The sequence below is a fragment of the Mesoplodon mirus genome, assembly GCF_964341445.2.
Source record: "Mesoplodon mirus genome assembly, chromosome: 6".
Lineage (NCBI taxonomy): Eukaryota > Metazoa > Chordata > Mammalia > Artiodactyla > Ziphiidae > Mesoplodon > Mesoplodon mirus.
In genome coordinates, this window is record NC_138982.1 from 57296056 (window position 1) to 57316822 (window position 20767).

The window sequence follows — 20767 nt, forward strand, 5'->3', positions numbered from 1 at the left end:
AGTCCTAGACGATCCACCCTTCTGCATCCGTGCTACCTCTCTGACTGTGCCTGCTCTCCCGCCCCTTGCACATGACCCCTACCTCTCCAGCGCTGTCTCTGTTCCCTGACCTCATAACACCTCAGGGCCTCTGCACTTGTTCCCCACCCTCTAGATTCCTGCATGGCTGTCTCCTTAGTCATTCAGCTGTCAGCTCAAATGGCATCTCCTTAAAGAAGTCCCCTTCATCACCCAGTTTAAAGCATCCACAAGGTATCACACTACCCTGTTCTTTTTTCTTCCCAATCCTAACCACTTGGCAGCAGAGTTGAGCAGTAAAGCACATGAGCACAAGGGTCAGACTCCATGGGCTCAAGTCCCAGCTGTACTTCCCACTACCTAGGTGACTTGGGGCAAGCACTTCATCTTTCAGTGCTTCTGTTTTCAGAATAAGAAGAGCACATACTTCATAGGAATTGTTGTGAAGACTAAATGAGTTAATACATTCAAAGTGTTAACCACAGAACCTGGCTTGTGGTTAGCATTCCATGCCTGTTAATTGTTATCATTTATCTATTATTTGGCTCTCCTTTCTCTTTCCTTACTCTCACCTCACAACTTTCATCACTACCAAGCACACAAAATAAAAAAGAGCAGAGACCTTACTGCCTTGCCCCCACTCCTTTATTTCCTAGTGTGGACCAGGTATATTTGTGGAATGAATGAAGTATTAGAAACAAGTGATGAAGCTGTTTAAATTTATCTCAGATTGGTTTCATTTTATAAAGACTCTCAGATCTACACAAGAAGCACTGAGAATCATAGTGGTTTCTATCTCTTAGTGCACTGATGAAGGGAAGCTACAAAGCACTGAAAGGCAGGAGAAATGAATATTGGTTCTATCACTTACAAACTAGAAGACTATGAACAAGCTGCTCTGGGCCTCAAAAGACTCATCTATAAACCAAGCTTGTAACTACTGGCTGAAGATGGAAGGATGGGTCAGGTGTGGGGTTGTTGTTGTTTGTTTGTTTTGTCATCAGCTCTGAGATCTATGATTTTATGAATATAATCAAAATCCAGGAAGAAAATATTAAAGTCTACAAGGTAAAGCTTTGAATTATTTTACAGATTACCTGAAAGAAAATTATGTGAATCAATCCAGTTGTCAATTCGGTTGGTAGCTCTGGGATTGTTTGTAATCACCCGTAGAGATTAGCTTCTAACTTTATGCATACATTCACTCACATACATTCACTCACAAACTTATATATCTCTTTCTGTTTAGACTTATATGCTTAACTAGTAACTGCAAAGAAAGATAAAATGATGATCTCAAACTTGAAGGCTTGAAACATCATTGAAGTGTACCCTTCATATAAATGTTTTATTCCAAACTTTGAATAGGAAGCCAACTTTCTCCCAAGAATCTCATTTTCGGTCCCAAATTTATGATTATTTCATTACTTTGGATTAGGTTAAATTTCAATTACTATATTAAGTTGCAAAAGTATATGTACCAGGTGTTTTAAGGCCTCGATCAATAAGTTTGGAGTTATTCTCTAACCACCTCCTTAAAACAGTTCTTCCAGTTTTTTTCTTCTGGATCTCTGGTTGTAATTCTGCTGGTGAAGTTTCTCTCACTCCCCCTCTCTATCTCTCTCTCTCTTTATCTCTCTCATTCTATATCCCCTTCCCTACCCCATCTTTAATAGGAAATCTGGATTCAAATGCCTTTTCTGCTACCACCGACCCACTTGAAAGAATTTTTTTCACGTGGTGTTTCCCTATTTATTTATATTAGTATAGACTCCTAGATATTTATTTTATTCAATGGTTTGTAATCCATTATTATTTATTTTGATGCTAAAATTATCCCAGCTTTAGCCACGGGGAGACCCTTCAAGCTGCCACCTGTGTCCTTTTGACCAGTTCCCATCATTTTTTAGCACTTCTTTATCTTACAGAACAACAGGTTCATCCTGTACTTTACCTGTCCCAGCCCTATAATCAGGCTTTTCTCCATGGTGCCATGGAAAGAGTCATGATTCCTTTTATTGGAGAATGAGATCTGGAAACCAAGATTTGGGTGCTAGATATACTACTGGCTTAGCATTGCTTCAGCTATAAGAATTTGTTACCTTCTCTCACCACATAACAGCTAGAATTTACATTCCATTGCAAATCTGGCTGAAGACAGTGGATTTTTATCATTATCATTTTATTATCTTTCTCACATCGGACTCCATTTTGAGTCAGACTGGCCCACGTAGTTTGGACAGACAGAAACTCATCACACCGAAACTATTCCGGGCGTGTTTCCGTTTGGGAACCTTCAGGAGGGAGCCCTTGGTCACAAGGGTGCAATACACACCTGTGTCCTCCTGAGTGCGCTGTTCTGCGCCCAGCACAGCCCCAGAGCTTTCTCAAACCTGAAGTGTCTGCAACACTTGCAAGGACACAGTGGAGGGGGCACGTCGGCGCTCCGACTTCCTCCCGACGCCGCCTCTGATTGGCTCCTGGACATGTAAGAAACCGGTGAATGAGCGCCTGGCCCTTGCAGAAACTTGCTTGAGGTCTTTGGTGGCATTGCACTTTCCTCCTCGTCAACCCGGCAGGCCAGCCGATCCGGGGGAGGATGAGGTCGTCGTGTGTCCTGCTTACCGCCCTGGTGGCGCTGGCCGCCTATTACATCTACATCCCCCTGCCAAGCTCCGTGTCCGACCCCTGGAAGCTGATGCTGCTGGACGCCACTTTCCGGAGCGCACAGCAAGTGGTGAGACGTAGCCCAGTGATGATTCTCTCTCCCTTCTCTTAAGCAATGTTTAAAGAGGGAAACAGAATTTCCGGACCTTGTCTCACGAGAATACAAATTTTTCTAACGCAATGAGGCGATCGCTTTTTAAGGTGGTTCAGGCTGACGTTTTCAGGGTGTCGCATTCGCCTCTTTGCTAGCAGAGGGTTAGGTCTATGTGTGTCTCTTAGTCTGTGTTGGTAATGGAGAAGGTGAAGTTCTTGAATAGAATTTGACGACTGTTTAATCCTTCGTCTTTCCTAAATGTCCCCCTCTTTCTTGGTTTGCAGCGCCAGAAACGGATCTTCCAGCCTTTTATAAACCACCCCTCCTCCATTTTTGTTCTCCTATAGAGGGCGGCAGAGAGTGAGTTAAATGTTTTAGGAAAGCTCTGGGAAAAACGGGTTCTGGTTCCTGGGAGTGCAGCCACCTTAAAAGCAGACTCGGGCGCGGGTGACCTCCCAGTGTCCCCGACAGTGGAGCCCCCCATTCCCGGGGGCAGCAGGCTGGGCTCCTCCAAGTACTTGGGGAACAGCACAGATCTCGCATTTCATGCGTGGCACTCATCAGCTCAGCCCAAGAAAAGAGTCCAGGCGACCTGGCTGGCTGGAGAGGCAGTGGCAGCCGGTGTTTGCATGATGCATTTCTTTCCTGCCTGCCCTGCAGAATTTAGTTTGTCTTTAACTGCCGCGGAGATAACCTTTGCCTGAGCCAGGATACCCTGGCTTACCCTGGCAGGGTGACAGTTCTCTCTACTGTGTCACGGGTGTGTATTTCTTTAACCCCGTAGACAGGAAAATGTAACTTTCTGGTTTATTCTACATAAGAGGCATTATTTTCAGTGCCAGACAATCTAAAATCTAAACTACAATCTGTAGTCAAGGCTGAGCCCTATGACTGAACAGTATTTCTAAGCATCCTGCTCTATCTAAAATCCTAACCCTCCTCCAAAACCGAGTCTCCTTCCTTCCCCCAACCTTGAGCTTTAATCTCGGATTATTTTGGTAAACTCCTCTCAAGAATGACAACGAGGGAGAAAAAAAAACCCCATGATGTTCCTAGAGGGTCGATGTTCCTTTTCTATGTCCGTTCTAATTGTGTGTAGGATTACACAGTCTCTGAAGCTTTGTCCTATCAAAAAGTCCCTTGGGCTTCCCTGGTGGTGCAGTGGTTGAGAGTCCGCCTGCCCATGCAGGGGACACGGGTTCGTGCCCCGGTCCGGGAAGATCCCACATGCTGCGGAGCGGCTGGGCCTGTGAGCCATGGCCTCTGAGCCTGCGCGTCCGGAGCCTGTGCTCTGCAACGGGAGAGACCACAACAGTGAGAGGCCCGCGTACCGCAAAAAAAAAAAAAAAATGTCCCTTAACTAGGGTATTGTAGCACATTCCTAGGACTTTGCTTTTCTTGAATCCAGCATCGTTCTCCACCCCTAAGTCCCCTATTGTCTCTTAGGTAGGGTCCATTGAGGCTATAGAGCCTCTTCCTTCCCTCCTGCTTACTTACTACAGTGTTGACGTGGTGAAAGAATTACTATTCCCTTCTCTAGCATTGGCTCCAAGAAAGGCACTTTTTGTACAGGAAGCCCTACAATCACTCTCTTCCTCCAGAAATTATGTAGCTGGGGAGTAAAACCCTTTAAAGATTCTCGGGTACAATGGTATTTACCTGGGTGGCTTAAATGACCCTCTACAATAAAAAGAATAATGACTAATAATAAGAAGAAAAATAGAAAAAAAAAAGAGTCAAACTACTATGGTGGCCACAGAAATTATTCTTCCTTTTCTGGTCACCAAGGAAATCTTCCCTATCATAAGTAATTTGGGAAAAGTCAGGTTTGGAAAAAAGCTTTTCTTCCCCAACGAAGCAGCCAACCCATTAAGGACTTTGGATCTTACAGTCCTCTGCAGAGTATGCTCTCAGCTGGTGTTTGGGAATGATAATGTTTGTAATGCCAGGTCACAGAGATAGATAAGGTAACAGAGTGTCCTTACTTGACACTGTGGCCGGAGGTGGGTTAGCACAGAAGTGGCTCTCATCACTTGTCCTCTGAACTGTAAAATATCAGAAAGATCATTCAAACCACAAGGAAGCATATTCTACCCAGGAAAGCAATTTACCAATGTCACTTCAAATTGTCCTGGGGAAAAGGAAACATGGCTTGACACTTGGTAGTAAATAGAATATCACTGTTAAAGTTAAGAGTCCTGCTTCCCTGAATCCCACCTCAGCCAGGCCACTTGCTGGCTCTGAGGCTAGCCCATTTACTAACCTTCTCTGATCCTCAGCTCTCCTTGTAAAATAGGGCTAATAGCTACTTTGTAAGAGTGCTATAATGTATTTAAATGGCTAGAACCGGTTGTAGTTATTCTTCTAAGAGTTGTCCCAAAGGGCCACTATGGGTTGTGGGGAAAATCTGTGGTACTGCCCAACTTTGTTGAAACAATAAAGCAAATGCAAACTGGAAGTAGTTTACCTCCTGGAATGAAACCTGGAATGCTGTCACTAAATTGCATGGCATAACATTTGTTACCCAAATCATTTTAGTTTGAGTTGATTAGCTTAACTACAAAGGCTATCAATACTTCAAACATAAGGCTTGGCCTACTTCCTAACACAGCAGGCACCTGCCTAGCATCAAGAAATGTGACTGCCTTAGGACTTCCCTGGTGGTCCAGTGGTTAAGACTCTGCCCTTCCACTGCAGGGGGTGCGGGTTTGGTCCCTGGTCTGGGAACTAAGATGCCACGCGGCCAAGAAAGTGAATGCTACTCTTATCCTATTGTCATTGGCAAATGATTCACCCCTAGCTGCCCCTTCTAATCTCCTTTATCTTCTGCAGATGAGTCAGATTATTGAGATTATGTTCCTTGTACTTTTTCTTCCTTGGCATCCTCCAGTATTACATAAGAAGAAACTACTTAGGATCTTTCTTAAGCCATCTCAAACACAGATGCTACATTAGAGTCACCTAGGGAGGCTTCAAAAATCCTAAAGCCCAAGTCACACAATATACCAAATTTATTCAGAATCTTTGAGAGATGAGTCCCAGGCAGCAGTATTTTTTTTTTTTTTTTTTTTTTTTTTTGCGGTACACGGGCCTCTCACTGTTGTGGCCTCTCCCGTTGCGGAGCACAGGCTCCAGACACGCAGGCTCAGCAGCCATGGCTCATGGACCCAGCCGCTCCGCGGCATGTGGGATCTTCCTGGACCGGGGCACGAACCCGCGTCCCCTGCATCGGCAGGCAGACTCTCAACCACTGCACCACCAGGGAAGCCCGGCAGCAGTATTTTTAACAGTTCCCAAGGTGATTTCAATGTGCAGCAAAATTGAGAACCACTGCCCTGTAAGTTAAATAAAATGCACTGCTGATGTAGATAATATATTTTTGTTAAACTGCTCGAGTTACATTTCACACATGTGGCTGGAAACGAACCCCTTAACATTAGCATGGATTAGTTTGTCCGATTTGTTGGTTGATACTTTGGCTGTAAGAGTCTAAGGGGATAAAATACTAGCTAGGCAACTTTCAGTGTTATAGCAAAGCCATTGTAAGACTTGAGCAGTGGAAAAGCACAAACAAAAATAGATCTGGGAAGGACAGTGGAGAGAGGTTTAGATGAAGATTGGGCAGCAGGAGACTAGAAGAACAAAAGGAGGGAGTTTGAGGGAGGTTCTGAAGACATTTCAAAATGCTGTGCAAGCAAAGATTTTTTAAAAATGGTAATCCCAGTACAGGGAGAGATATTGAGAAGTATACACTGCTGGAGAAAATGTAAATTTTAACAACTTTTTTGAGGGCAGTTTGGCAATATCCATCAGAAGCTGTAGAAGCATTTATTCTTTGACCCAGAAATCCTTCTGGATGAATTTATTTTAAATAATTATACATATAGTCAAAGCTGTAGCTATAAAGATAGAAACATTTCACAGGTACAGAAATCTTTTTAAACTAGTCCAAAAGCACTGCCATTTATGAGAAATATGAGGGAACATTCAGCAACTTTTCTCTTCTTTTTTTTGCAGTTATTTAAAAGAATTTAAGAACAATAAGAGTTTAAGTAAATATGGTAAACTCATATTTTGGAAACTATGCAGTAAAAAAATTTAAGTTGTAAAAATAAAGTTTAATGGTCTACAAATGATTTGTACTGTGTGTTAAGTGGGAAAATGCTACAAAACAGCATATATGCTGTTATCCCATTTAAAATATCTATTTATCAAAACATACAGTTTTATATATCTATATATAGATGTATAGAAAGAGCTAAAGGATATAATTTAAAATATAGTGTTTTTTTTCTGGGCCATAAGATTATATCTTCAGTTTTCCTATCTGTATAGTCTAGTTTTTCTACAATGAAATGGAATAAGAAATTAATTTAAAACTTTTTTGTAGTAAGTTTTCTACTTCTAAAGCAGAATTAATGTGCAATGCATATCAATGTGATTAATATTTTAGTAATTGTTCTATGAAGAAAATAGATTTCTTTGTGTTTTTTTTTTTTTTTTTCTTTTTTTGGCTGTGCTTGTGGGATCTTAGTTCCCTGACCAGGAACTGAACCCCAGCCAAGGCAGTGAAAGCACCGAGTCCTAACCACTGGACTGCCAGGGAATTCCCAAAAATATTGGGGAAAAGTTCCTTCTGTTTTTAAGTAAAAATAAAAGACACATTTTTCATTTTCACCAAGAACTTTATTGAACAATGTATTCACTGTTTTGTTCCACTACCTTCTGTCATTTTTCAGGCAACTTCATAATTCCATCTTCCCAAAACTTTTAATCTTTATTGAGCAAAGAACTGTTCCAGGTGCCTTTTACAGTCTTCTAGGGAATTTTCCATTAAGAGAATTTTGGGGCTTCCCTGGTGTGGCAGTGGTTAAGAATCCGCCTGCCAATGCAGGGGACATGGGTTCGAGCCCTGGTCCGGGAAGATCCCACATGCTGCAGAGCAACTTAGCCCGTGAGCCACAGCTACTGAGCCTGCGTGCCACAACTACTGAAGCCCAAGCACCTAGAGCCTGTGCTCCGCAACAAGAGAAGCCACCGCAGTGAGAAGCCCACACACCACAATGAAGAATAGCCCCTGCTCGATGCAACTAGAGAAAGCCTGCACGCAGCAACGAAGACCCAATGCAGCCAAAAATAAATAAATAAAAAATAAATTTATTAAAAAAAAGAATTGTGTAAAGACCAAAATAAATGGAAATCCGAAGGTATAATGTCTGGTGAATATGGGGGATGAATCCAAACTTCCCAGCCAAGCTGTAACAGTTTTTGCCTGGTCATAAAAGAAACATACAGTCTTGCTTTATCCTGATGGAAGATTATGTGTTTTCTGTTGACTAATTCTGGATGCTTTTCGTCCAGTGCTGCTTTCAGTTGGTCTAATTGGGAGCAGTACTTGTTGGAATTAATTGTTTGGTTTTCCGTAAGGAGCTCATAATAGAGGACTCCTTTCCAATCCCACCGTATTCACAACATCACCTTCTTTGGATGAAGACCGGCCTTTGATGTGGTTGGTAGTGGTTCATTTCCCTTGCCCCACGATCTCTTCCATCCCACATTATTGTACAGTATCCACTTTTCATCGCCCGTCACAATTTGTTTTAAAAATGGAACGTTTTCATTAGGTTTAAGTAGAGAATTGTATGCAGAAGTATGGTCAAGAAGGTTCTTTTTCACTTAACTTATGTGGAACCCAAACATCAAAGCAATTAAAACCAAGCTGGTGCAAATGATTTTCAGTGCTTGATTTGGATATTTTGAGTATGTCAGCTGTCTCCCATGTGGTATAACATTGATTGTTTTCAATTAATGTCTTGACTTGATTGTTATCAACTTCAACTGGTCTACCTAACCGTGGAGCATCATCCAGTGAGAAATCTCCACCACGAAACTTTGAAAACCACTTTTGACGTGTTTGATCAGTCACAGCACCTTCTCCATACACTGCACAGATCTTTTTTTGTGTTTCAGTTGCATATTTACCTTTCTTGAAATAATAAAGCATAATATGCTGAAAGTGCTGCTTTTCTTCTTCCATCTTCAATATTAAAAGGAAAATTCACCAATTTTGATAAGTTTTTTCAAAATTCACGCTGATATGACAGCTGTCACAATACAGTCTAACAAAATTGTTTCGAGTGAAGTTAAAGACAACTTAGCGCTACTAGAGCCATCTTATGGAAAAGCTGAACAAAAGAACCTTTTGGCCAACCCTATATATACATTTCTTTTAAAAACACATCCTGGATCCTTTGACAGCTATCACGATAGCAGGCTTCACGCTCAGTCACTTAGATGTAACACAGATTGAAAGCTTACTGTTTGAGTCTGACCTACAAGAAATTGCTGCCTAGTACGATGAGAAGCCATGTTAATATACAGCTATTAAAAAGGCAAGGGACTTCCCTGGTAGTCCAGTGGTTAAGAGCCCACCTTCCAATGCAGGGGACTCGGGTTTGATCTCTGGTTGGGGATCTAAGATCCCACATGCTGCGGGGCAACTAAGCTCGTGCGCTGCAACTACTGAGCCCATCCCTCAACTAGAGAGCCTGTGTGCCACAAACTACAGAGCCCATGCGCTCTGGAGCCCTTGCACCACAACTGGAGAGAAGTCCGCGTGCTGCAATGAAAGATCCTGCGTGTTGCATTGAAGATCCCATGTACCACAACTAAGACTCAACACAACCAAAATAAATAAATAAATAAAATAAAATGTAAAAAAAGCAAGAGCTGACAAGTGTTTCAGAAGTTCATAGGAGGGAGTGGTTATGTACAGTTCAGAGGGGTGATAAACATGGTGACTAAAGGTAATAATGGTATCTCAAAAGAATTCAGAGCCAGAGTGTGGCTTGTCTTACCTCGATCATTTCCTAGCTTTCTAGTTCTTACCCTACGTATCTTTTTGATGACATAATATAAAAGACATTATTGAACCTGGCATTTCTGCTGACTTTATTTATTTCTTATAAATGGCAGTGCTTTTGGACTAGTTGAGCAAGGTTTTCCATCCTGTAAAATATCTCCAAACTTGTTGAAATCTAATGTGACCTCACCTGAATTCTCTGTGCATGGGCCTTTGGACTGTGTGGGTATGGTTTAAATGACAGCTCAGCTGGATGCCATGCAGAATTCCAACTTGGTAACCTTTTTTATAACCATTCATGAATTGGAATGTTTACTATTGTCACGTAAATTTAACTTTAAAACATTAGTAAATAATAACTTTTGCTTACTGCCTTCTATATTTGCCTTGATACATATTTCTTCATGTAAATTAGAGGTTTCACTAAACACAATTTTTAGCTGATTTAATGGGATTTTCTTTAAACATCTGGCAGCAGAATGGCTTTAAGAATAGCTTAAGGGCACAGTATTTAATCAGCATTAGTTCTGACAGGTGCTCAGTATGAGTTGGTCTCGGTAGACAGTACCTGCTGGTGAATCCAATCAAATATCAAGGTCAGATTGAATCAGCTACAAGCGTGTAAGACAATACCTAATTTATAATTCTCCTTTTTATTTTTCCCAGAACTCTACAAATATGGCCCTGAGCACAGAAATGCCATCATTATTACTTTATTTTAATGGGACATCCTATTTCTAACATGTGGCTTGAGCTTGATATGAAAACATTTCTGTGAGGTGTGAAAGTGTAATAATTGTTCTTAAACATTCTATTAATGCACAATTACTTCTTTTAAATTAGTGAGCATATTTTTACTTTTACTGCCAAGTGAAACTATATGGGAACTATCACTTATTTTCTTCTTCATTTATATTTATAAAGAATTAAGACATATAATTAAATTTCCAAGTGGCAAACCTAGCTATATTCCCTACCTAATCTGTCTTATTATGAAATTTTAACAATCTATCTTTCAGTGTTTCCAAAATGAAATTAAAATCCTACTTTAATATCCTATCCTTAACAAAATTAAAATTCAGAAGTCATCATTAATTCAATGAATATTAACTGAACCCTAATGCTAGGAGTTGGTGAAACAGAGTAAGACACACACCTAATCTGGAGAAGTTTATAGTCCAATGAAGGGAGATAAACCTACTGACAGTTACAGATTGTGCACTGGACTGATAGAGGAAGAGTTATGATGGAGGCATTTGGGGGTTGCTATAGGAGCTTTAAAAAGGACATCTAATGTTGACCTGGGCATTAGGAACAGATGTCTCCCTTTCACATTGATATCTACTGTGAATTATCAAGGTTGAGCATTTATGGTAAAAATAACATCTATTAAGGATATAACTCAGCATTTACTCTGTGCCAGATACTGTGCTATGTGCTTTACATGCAATTCATTTAATCTATGCTATAATTCTATGAGATGGACATTCTTATTTTCCTTATCTTACAAGGGAGGGAAATGAACTGTAAAGAAAAGTAACTTGCTCATGATAACAAAGCTTATAAGAGGTGGAGTCACAATACAACTCGAGCCTGTCTTACTGTGAGTTCAAGAGTTCAACCATTGTGCTAGGTTGACTTTCCGTAAGATCTAGCTGAGTGGAAGAGGTGGGGAAGAGAAGAGGGAGAGAAAGGAGGGTGAAAAAGGCAGTCTAACCAAAGGGATTGTTCCAATGGGAGAGGATGGTACAAGCTAAGTCTCTAAAAGTGGTTCAGAGTGGCTGGAGCATAAAACTCAGAAGTCAGAGAGATAAGGTAGGAAGGAAGCACCAGCCAGGTAATGAAGGGCTCTGTGGGCCAAGAAAGGAGCCACTGAAAAAGATTTTTAGTAGGGAAATCACATGCTCAGATCTGTGTTTGAGAACAGTCTTTCTCAGTGGCAGTATAGAGACTAGAGTTTAAGAAACCAAATGAGGGCAAAAGACCACTTGGAAGCAATTATCCAGGTAAGAGGGGAGGGCATGAACTAATAAAATGGGACTGGTTTGGAGTGAGGCTGACCAGAGTTGCTGATGGAGGGAGTGTGGGAGGCTAATATGGAGTGAAGGAGAGAAAGGAGTCAAAGATGACTCTTGGGACAGACTCTGGAGTAACTGGGTGAATGGTGATGATGACCCTGATTAGGAAAAGGAGCATATCTGAGGGTGAAGGTAATAGAGTTTGGCACCTTGCTTTGAAGTGTCCATGGGACTGGTTTAAGGATAGCTGTTCATAAATAGTTTGCATATAAAGACCAGAGCTTGGGAGTGAGAGAGAGAGAGAGACAGCTGGGCTCGAGACATGGATTTGGCAGAGGTCAGTGAACGGGTGGTGGTGGGAGTGGTGGGAATGAATGTGTGTGGAGTGCGAGGAGGATTGATCCTACCAAGGAAACCCCACAGGCTCACGGGTAAGAGGAGGAGGAGGCTAACCCTAATAGAAATGAGACCCTAAAGAACATAATTTTTTCTTATACCTTATATGTATATAGCACTCCAGGTTTTACAAAGGGTTTCCCTTACATAATCTCATTTTATTTTTACAATGAATAACTGGCTGGCATTCGTTATTTCCATTTGTCAAGTGAGGAAACAGGTTCAGGAAGGGTCAATGATATCCCCAAGGTCAAATGATTAGCTATAGTGGCAAAACAGAACTAGAATAAAAATTCTTGGACTCTTTTTTTTTTTTTTTTTGCGGTACGCGGGCCTCTCACTGTTGTGGCCTCTCCCGCTGCGGAGCACAGGCTCCAGACGCGCAGGCTCAGTGGCCATGGCTCATGGGCCCAGCCGCTCCGCGGCATGTGGGATCCTCCCAGGCCGGGGCACGAACCTGTGTCCCCGGCATCGGCAGGCGAACTCTCAACCACTACACCACCAGGGAATCCCAAAAATTCTTAGACTCTTAATTTCATGTTCTCACTGCTGGACCAGGGTGACCTGAAAACAAAGTCCTCCATGATGGATTTGCCCATTTTTGTCCCTGGTGCTTGTTCTCTGACAGGCCCCTCATAGCTGTGGCCATGCACTTGGGAATGCTCATGATAACTTTACCACAACTGCACTGTATCTTGACTTTTTTTTGAGCTCCTACCATTAAATTAATCTACACTGGTGTTTCCCAATCTTTTTTCCTGTCAGAGACTTGATGACTTTTGTATGCCAGGAAAAAGTGGAGGAAATACCAGGGGAATCTATAAGGGCTTGAATGACAGAATTCACAAGATTCAGAAAGAAAATTATACAAATGGCTCTCAAAGAGAATGCCAACTCTGATAAATTTTGAAGTTATAAAAAATGGTTTTAAGTTTTTACCTTTGTGAAACACCTAACCATCAATATCTTATAGCCCACCTGTAACCCATTAGCAGCCTACCTGTTAGGAAGTTCTCTTCCTTACAGTTTGTAACTATTTAAATACACGTTTATTACTACTGCTATTAAACACAAAGATATAGTCCCCGAGTTGCATATACCTAGGTAGCCACATAATTTATTGTCCAAACCATGACATTTTTGAGAGTGATAGGGGCTGCTGTTAGTAATCATGCCAGGACAACCGTTTTAAACCAGAACTATTCCCAGACAAATCTGGACATACGCTCAGCCTGCATTTATGTGACTTGCATTGATCAGCATAATCAGCGCAAAGTTATGGAGTGATTCCTGTGCTCCCTGTTCTGCCCAGATTTGACTGTTAACCCTCCAGGGAACCAGCTCCCATCCATCACCCCCAGGCGGAATTCCTGCCCTAGGATAGTGGCCGAATAAAAGTGCTAAGTTCCTTAGCTGGCACTTAGGGTCTGCTCCAACCTGGTACCATGCTGCTGAATCTAGCCTCACAGTGTTCCCATGATAATCCTGACAGTTTTCCTCCTGTTGTCACCTCTGCCTCACATGCCCTCCCACCCTCTTACTTTAGCCAACATCCCACATGTCCTTCAACACCTACTCAAAAATCATTTCTTTTGGAAACTTCCTCTTTTTCCCCAGTCAACCCTAATTTCTCTCTCCGTTATACTCTGCTAGCATTTCGTTTTTCTTTTATGGCCCTTGTATGTTTCTTTCCTAATGTTGATATTTCTTTACGTACAAGCTCCCCACCAAATCATAAGCTTTCTCACCTATGTTAGACATAATTTTTCTCTTACTATTTTAGGGCTTTTGTTTTTTGGGTTTTTGAGAGGGGAGGCTTGAAGATCATTCATGATAGAGGAAATAGGAATTCATAGTTCTGCTTTCTTTCAATCCTCTGTGTTACTCCATTTGTGCCAAAGGGCAGACCTGGTGCTTTCTTGTGCTTCTGACTCTGAATTTATCCCCAAATGGCTTTTTGTTGTCCTTTGCAACTTTTTTTTTTTTGCAAGCCTTGCTGTTTTCTGGGTTTCTAACTTCCTCATAATATTTTTGTAGATTTATGGTTGTTTTTGAATTTGTAATGAATCAAGTGTTTCTAGCTAAACATTAGTTATCATTACAGGCCATCTCCTTAAAAGATCACTAGCCAATTCCCACATTCATTTGGTATCATTCTACTTTTCTCTTTTCCTCCAGAATGGATAATTGAAGATTGCCCCCTGAGAAATTAATTTGACCAACACTCTTCTGTGCTTCCTGTCCCATAATATTTTCTCTGCCCTAGGACACAAATTACCTTTTCCTTGACCATTCTAAAGTCTACTTTTCTAAAATGCAAGATGTTTATTTCACTATTCCTACTTTATGCCATTTCATGGCGTAGTTCTTCCCTGTTAGAAGCAAGTCCAGAGCAGCAATAATCCCTGCTTCCTTGACTTTCTTAGCAAGACAAATCAATTTTGCTTTTAAAAGATGATCTGCTTTTAATAGAATAAGATTACTGGCAGATATCTGCATAATAATGGATCCATTTATTGAATAATAAACACAGCCACCTTGTGAAATAGCAGTTAATGTCCTCACTTAACGAGAAGGGAAACAGAAGCTCAGCAAGGTTGGGTAACTGGTTCACAAACACATGACTGACTGCCTGGGAGGCTGGCCGTGAACCAGGTCTGCTGGACTCCACAGCCCTTTCAACTGTACTCCACAGCTTCCTGTTATGACTGTTCAGTCTCCCTTCCTCTCCTTGTCACTTGCGCACTCCATTCTAAAATCTTTTGTGTAATCCACATTGAACAAGCATCACGAAGGCAAGGAGTGTGTTATGTACTACTTACAAATTTTAGTCCTGGAGGGTTTTAGTATATGTTACACATTGAAAAGTGTTCCATGATTAAATAAGACTAGGAAATGCTGAGTTAAAGAAATCAGGATTTCTTTTTTAACTGTGAAACATTTCAGAATTCCTACCATACTAACATGTATTTTGAATTTTAAAGAGAGAATATTTAGTGAGTCCCATATTTAATTGACTATAGATCCTTATTTGAACCTCATGATACTGATGGTATATTTGCTAAATTTGGGGGTCCAGTTTCATAGTGTTTAAGAGCATGGATTTTGGGGTTAAGAAGACCTGTGCTCAAATCCAGGCTTGAGCTATACTAGCTGTATGACCTTGAAGAGTATATTTAACCTATGCGTGTTTCCTGATCTAGTAAGTGGTCACGATACTTAGCCCATAAAGTTATGGTGAAGATTGCATGTGATAATGTGTACAGAGTTTTATCGTTTGTCATCATCATCACACAGTAGTTAATACATAAAACACTTGGAACGGTACCTGTCACATAAGAAATATATTTGGTCCAAGTCTGATTTTTGGCAATTGTCTACAGTATACTCCAATAGTAATATGCAGTTTTTTTATTGTTAATTTTCACCATCATTCTTGTCAATCAGCCACTGCTCTCAGGTTTGTGGATTTCTATACAGCTGTAGATCTTTTTCACCTGGACTGCTGTTGGCTATGGCTACTGGGCTTAAATCGTGACTTGAGCACTTACTAGTCGTGAGACTAATTGGGCAAGTTACTTAAACTCTCTAAGCTTTAGTTTCCTTATCTATAAAAGTGGGATAATGACAGTGCCTCCCTCAAGGCTTGTTATATGGATTAAATGTAATTGTGTATATAAAATTCTTAGCACAGTGACTGGTATACAGCAAGAACTAAAAACCTCTTCCTGCAGTTAAAAGTTTGGAGTCCATGGGCTTAGTTTGCTGATGTTCTAACTGGATAGATGAGTCATCGTCATCATAGCTAACTCATACGGTCTAACCATTTCACATATATATTAATTCAATCTTTATAACAACCCTGTGAGGTAAGTACTATTATTCCTATATTAGGAATGAAGAAACTGAGGCACAGAGGGGTTAAGTAACTTGCCCAGATCATACTCCCGGAGCTAGAACGCTAATTCAAGCAGTCTGGCCGTGAAGTTAGTGCTCTAAAAGCTAAAGAAATTGAATGTCTTTTAGACTATCATTGTCTTATGTCAAAGATCTTCATCAGACTCTGCCAAGGTATCAATTCATTTTAGAATAATATGTGTCACCTGAAAAGAGTTCTTTAGACTTTAGGTACCTAAGGTACAGTTGATGACATGACATTTTGTTATATAAATTAAAGTGCTTTACTTGAATTCTGCCCTGATGGTGAGCCGTATGCCACAATGTGAAGGTAGTAAAGAAGCACTTTACTTAAGGGTTAATACTTTCCTAAACAAAGGGCTTTGGATTTGCTCAAATGATTGCCATCTGTTGGGCCCAGAGATCTGGCCTATAACCTTAGAAAATATGACATTGACCTCTAAGAATACTAAAGGCAGGTGTCTTCAGCTGACCACCATAATAGAAAAAATTCACCATGGCCTCTATCACCTGTTTAATTGAGCAATCATTAGGTGCTGGGCACTGGGGTTATAGCAATTCACACAACAAATAGCACTTGGCCTTCCTGGAGCTACAACACTGAGCCAAAAATATGTGGCAAATAATTATATAATGGAAAGTCCAGGAAATATGGAGAAATTTGTTGGCAGGTCACTGGTAACTGAAATCCCCTAAAGACATGAAAGTCCCCTAAGGAAACAGTGTTGAATAAGTTTTAGAGTTGAGGAGAAGAGGCAGAGCCAGCAGAGGAAATGGAGCAATCAGAGAACAAAGGAAAACTGGGGAAACAAGAGTGTCAAAGAAACCAAAAACCACTGAAGAGCTCCCCTAGGAGCGGGTTGTCATCTGTGTCAAATTCTCATGAGAAATGAGGAATCTGAGGGTGGAATCAAGCCCATCCGCTCTGCTTCCTGACCTCTCAGTGGATCAGCCACAAAATGTGCTTCCAGGCAACAGTGGCTTTTACATTTCAGTGTCTCAACCTGTAGCCTCTTCATTGGAATGACTTCAAGGATGTCTGCCAAAACTAATGTTTGCCTTAGGCAATGTTGTTATTGAGCTATCACTTATGACAGGAGATAGCCAGAATATCCTTTATAACTTGCGATTAAAAAACCTGAGATGGAAGTTACTGATAGATATTACTGAGGTACTAAATAGGTTTATCTATAAATATAAATGATAATTATAAATATATAACTACTTAGTACATTAAAGAAGTAAATATATATTAAAAAATAAAAATGTATATTTAAAAAATAAAAAACAAGGGGAAAGAAAAAGTCAAGGAACACCCCGTCCCCAAATAACTATGTCTAAATTTGTGTTGTTGGTTCATCTATGTGGAAACATATTTTAAAATCTAGACTCTTACAGGCTAAGTAGCTTTTCCTGTCTGCTTCCCAATGAGGTTCACATCAGATGAATATTAAACTTGCTTCCTTGCAGGTTGATGCCTATTAATCCTGTAGTTAGCAGTGTACCATTTAAATGCATGTGCTATACTTTTGTCAAGGATAGTGGGCCAGTATTTTATGGGACACACGGTGTGCCAGATTCAGGGCTTACTGGCCCCCTACTGACCAAAACCAATAACTTCTCAGTCTTATTGCCTCACATAGCTAATCCAAATGGCACCATCCTGCAACTTAAATGAAGATATATCTTGGATGAAACGAAGAACATTGTTATTGGTGATGTCTACAGAAGGAACCTGTTTGGAAGTGATTTTCAGTTACTCTAAAAAGAGTAACATGATTTCCTGACTCCATAAAAGCATATTTTGGGGCAAACCATAGAATTTAAACTTCTTAAAAAGTTGGACTTTCATTTAGGTGTTGTCAGTGGTTAAATGTCTTCTGCCGTTATCTCCCCCACCCTCCTTTTTTGTTTTTGTTTTGTTTCATTTCCATTTTCAGATTTCAGAGAGTGGCAAGCAACCATGGGTAGCATTTTTTAAGTTCTATACACCTGTGATCCTTAAAGTTGCTGCACTACAGATTGATTCCTGTGGTTTTTAGTGCATGTGGGAGAGCCAGGTTTCCTTACGGTCTTTTTGTAACTATTGAAATTATGCTTAATGTATAGTGTAAGGCTGTTTCACCTCTTTCTTTTTCTGTTCATGGAAGAAAATGGTGCATTGTTCATTCTCTAAAGTGCCAATATACTTTCAGCAATTTATTGAAAGGTGTCAGACACTGCAGAGACATTGAGGTGCTCACATTCTAGTTTGGAAAAACCGAGGAGACACGTCCAACAAAACCTAGTAAGTGCTGTGGTTCGTGGTACCTAGTGGGTGCTGTGGGAACCCAGCAGAAGAAGCTTCTGTGTGTCTGGGGAACTCAGGTAGAGGATCCCAGAGGAAGTGCTGGCTCAGCTGAGTCTGGAAGGATGAGAAGAAACACATCACACAGGTGTAGAAGGAAGGGCATTGCAGGAAGAGAAGAACAGCAGGTGCATATCCCTGAGGTGGAACAGCATGACACATACAGGGAGTTATTTCTGTTGCATTTCTGAAAGGTATAAAATGTTTGAAGGAGACCTTTGCATAACTGGGCCATGGGTGGAACTAGTCTCAGTCTTGTGTTGTTAAGATACATTTCACTGTTTTAATTATGGTAACTTTAAGTAAGCTAATATGATTATGAAAACACACAACCAATATATGATTCTTCAAGAATAAGTACTACTTGATGAAATAAGCTTTAATCTACATATTAAAAATATTCTCTGTTATAAACCAGTAGAATAGCATTAAATTCTGGTGCCCAAATACATTTTTTTAAATTAATTTATTTTTGGCTGTGTTGGGTCTTCGTTGCTGTGCACGAGCTTTCTTTAGTTGCAGCGAGTGAGGGCTACTCTTGGTTGCGGTCCGAGGGCTTCTCATTGTGGTGGCTTCTCTTGTTGCAGAGCAAGGGCTCTAGGCGCGCGGGCTTCAGTAGTTGTGGCGTGTGGGCTCAGTAGTTGTGGCACGTGGGCTCTAGAGCTCAGGCTCAGTAGTTGTGGCGCACGGGCTTAGTTGCTCTGTGGCCTGTGGGATCTTCCCAGGCCAGGGCTCGAACCTGTATCCCTTGCATTGGCAGGCAGATTCTTAACCACTGCGCCACCAGGGAGCCCCCAAATACATAATTTGATTGGAAGTAAATTATCTTTCTACTGTTGTTTGGTTTTAGTAGCTTTTTGTCTTAGACTGACTTAACAAAATTGTTTTTCTTGTTGTGTTTCTACTGTGCTGCTTCAGAAAGTCTTTCTTTGTTTAAAGTTTGAAATAGACACTGCAGTTGTTGGCAGCTATGGTGCCTTAATTGAGACAAAAACTTCTTGCGTGTTCATCAAAGGAGTTAGGTGTCTGGTTAGAGATCTCTTGTTTTAACCACCCAGTCTAGTTTCTGTCTCACCCCTATTTTCCTCTCTCACTCTACCCTGACTTTTCCCTCCATGGAACATACCACTATTGGTGATTGTTTCTTTAATTACTCCTAAGTAATTTGTCTCTCTAAGTAATCCTGTCTCCCCTGCTAGGTTGGAAGCTCTGTGAGGGGAAGGAGCAGGTCTGTGGGCTTCGTTGCTGTGTACCCAGCTCCTAAAAGTACCTGGCAGAAAGTAAATGCTCCCATAATTGCTGAGTAAATCGATGATGAGTGATTCAAAATCCCTGGACAGCTTCCATAATAAAGAGGGTTGGTGATAACAACCGGCCAGGAAGTTTTCCCTGTACATCCTACTTCTCAAATAAGGCATCATCATCAGTAGGACCAAACAGCAAAATGTGTTTGCTTTTACCCTGGATTCCTGTTTCCTTTCCTTGAAGAGCCCAAGTAAGAAATGATAAGGGGTAAGCTGCCTGCTTTTTCAGAAAGCAGGAACTTAGAAGCAACAGTGAAAGAAAGCATAGTCAGCAATATAAGCCATTCATTCAGCAATTATACTGAGCACTAATTATGTACCAGGCAGTGTGATAGACCAAGGAGGACAAAGGTGAAGGAGATAGCTCTACAAATTCATAATGACAATACAGCAAGTATCAAAAAATAGAAACTTGAACCAAGTCCTAGAGAGCACTGAGGCAGGAGCAACTGTCTGAGGAGTGAGTTGGACAGGGTGTCACAGAGGAGGGTGCATTTGAGATGGACACTGAAGGAGGAACTGGAATTTGGTCAAGCGGGAGAAATTCCATTAGCAAATGGAGCCCTGCAGTTCAGCCTTCTGTTATCTTTGAGGAAAGTAAATACTTCATGGGCAAGAAGACAAGGTTTATAGGCAAAGGTGTGTACAGGGAAGTAGTGTGTAGGAATATGAGTAGGTATAGGGTGTGTTTGAGCAGTAGGTGGATGTCAGAGAGTGGAGAGTGTTCTTTAAGTTCTGTAATCTCTGGCTATCACAGCCACTTAAAAATTTTTTCCCATAGAAGCATATTTCCTTTAGTAAATTAGAGGACTGGATTATTTTATATACTATAACAGGTACATAATTATGCTATAGAAAATTTAGAAAATAGAAAAATTCACCTACTCTAACACAACCACCATCTGCTCTTTGTTTTATTTCCTCTCAGTCTCTCTTTTTGTGTATATGTTGTCTTTTGGTAGATGCTGTCGTATTATACAACTTAATTGTTAAGTTGTGTATTGTGTATGCACAACTTGATTTACTTGTCATTATACCAGAAGGATATACCACATTATTACTGCATGGCATTCCTTTCTCTTTGTAATGGACGTATCAAAGAGCAGGTGCCATTTTTAATATAACTATTTTCCTATTACCAGA

General features: G+C 40.8%; 1 protein-coding gene across 1 annotated transcript in view; it reads left to right on the forward strand.

Moving 5' to 3' along the window:
• Positions 1 to 2248: 2248 nt before the first annotated feature.
• Positions 2249 to 20767, forward strand: part of NCEH1 (neutral cholesterol ester hydrolase 1) — a 66299-nt gene continuing 47780 nt past the window's right edge. The window contains exon 1 of the mRNA XM_082624734.1: positions 2249 to 2755. Coding sequence (XP_082480860.1) covers positions 2618 to 2755 — 138 coding nt within the window. The 5' untranslated portion in view covers positions 2249 to 2617. The remainder of the gene's footprint in view (positions 2756 to 20767) is intronic.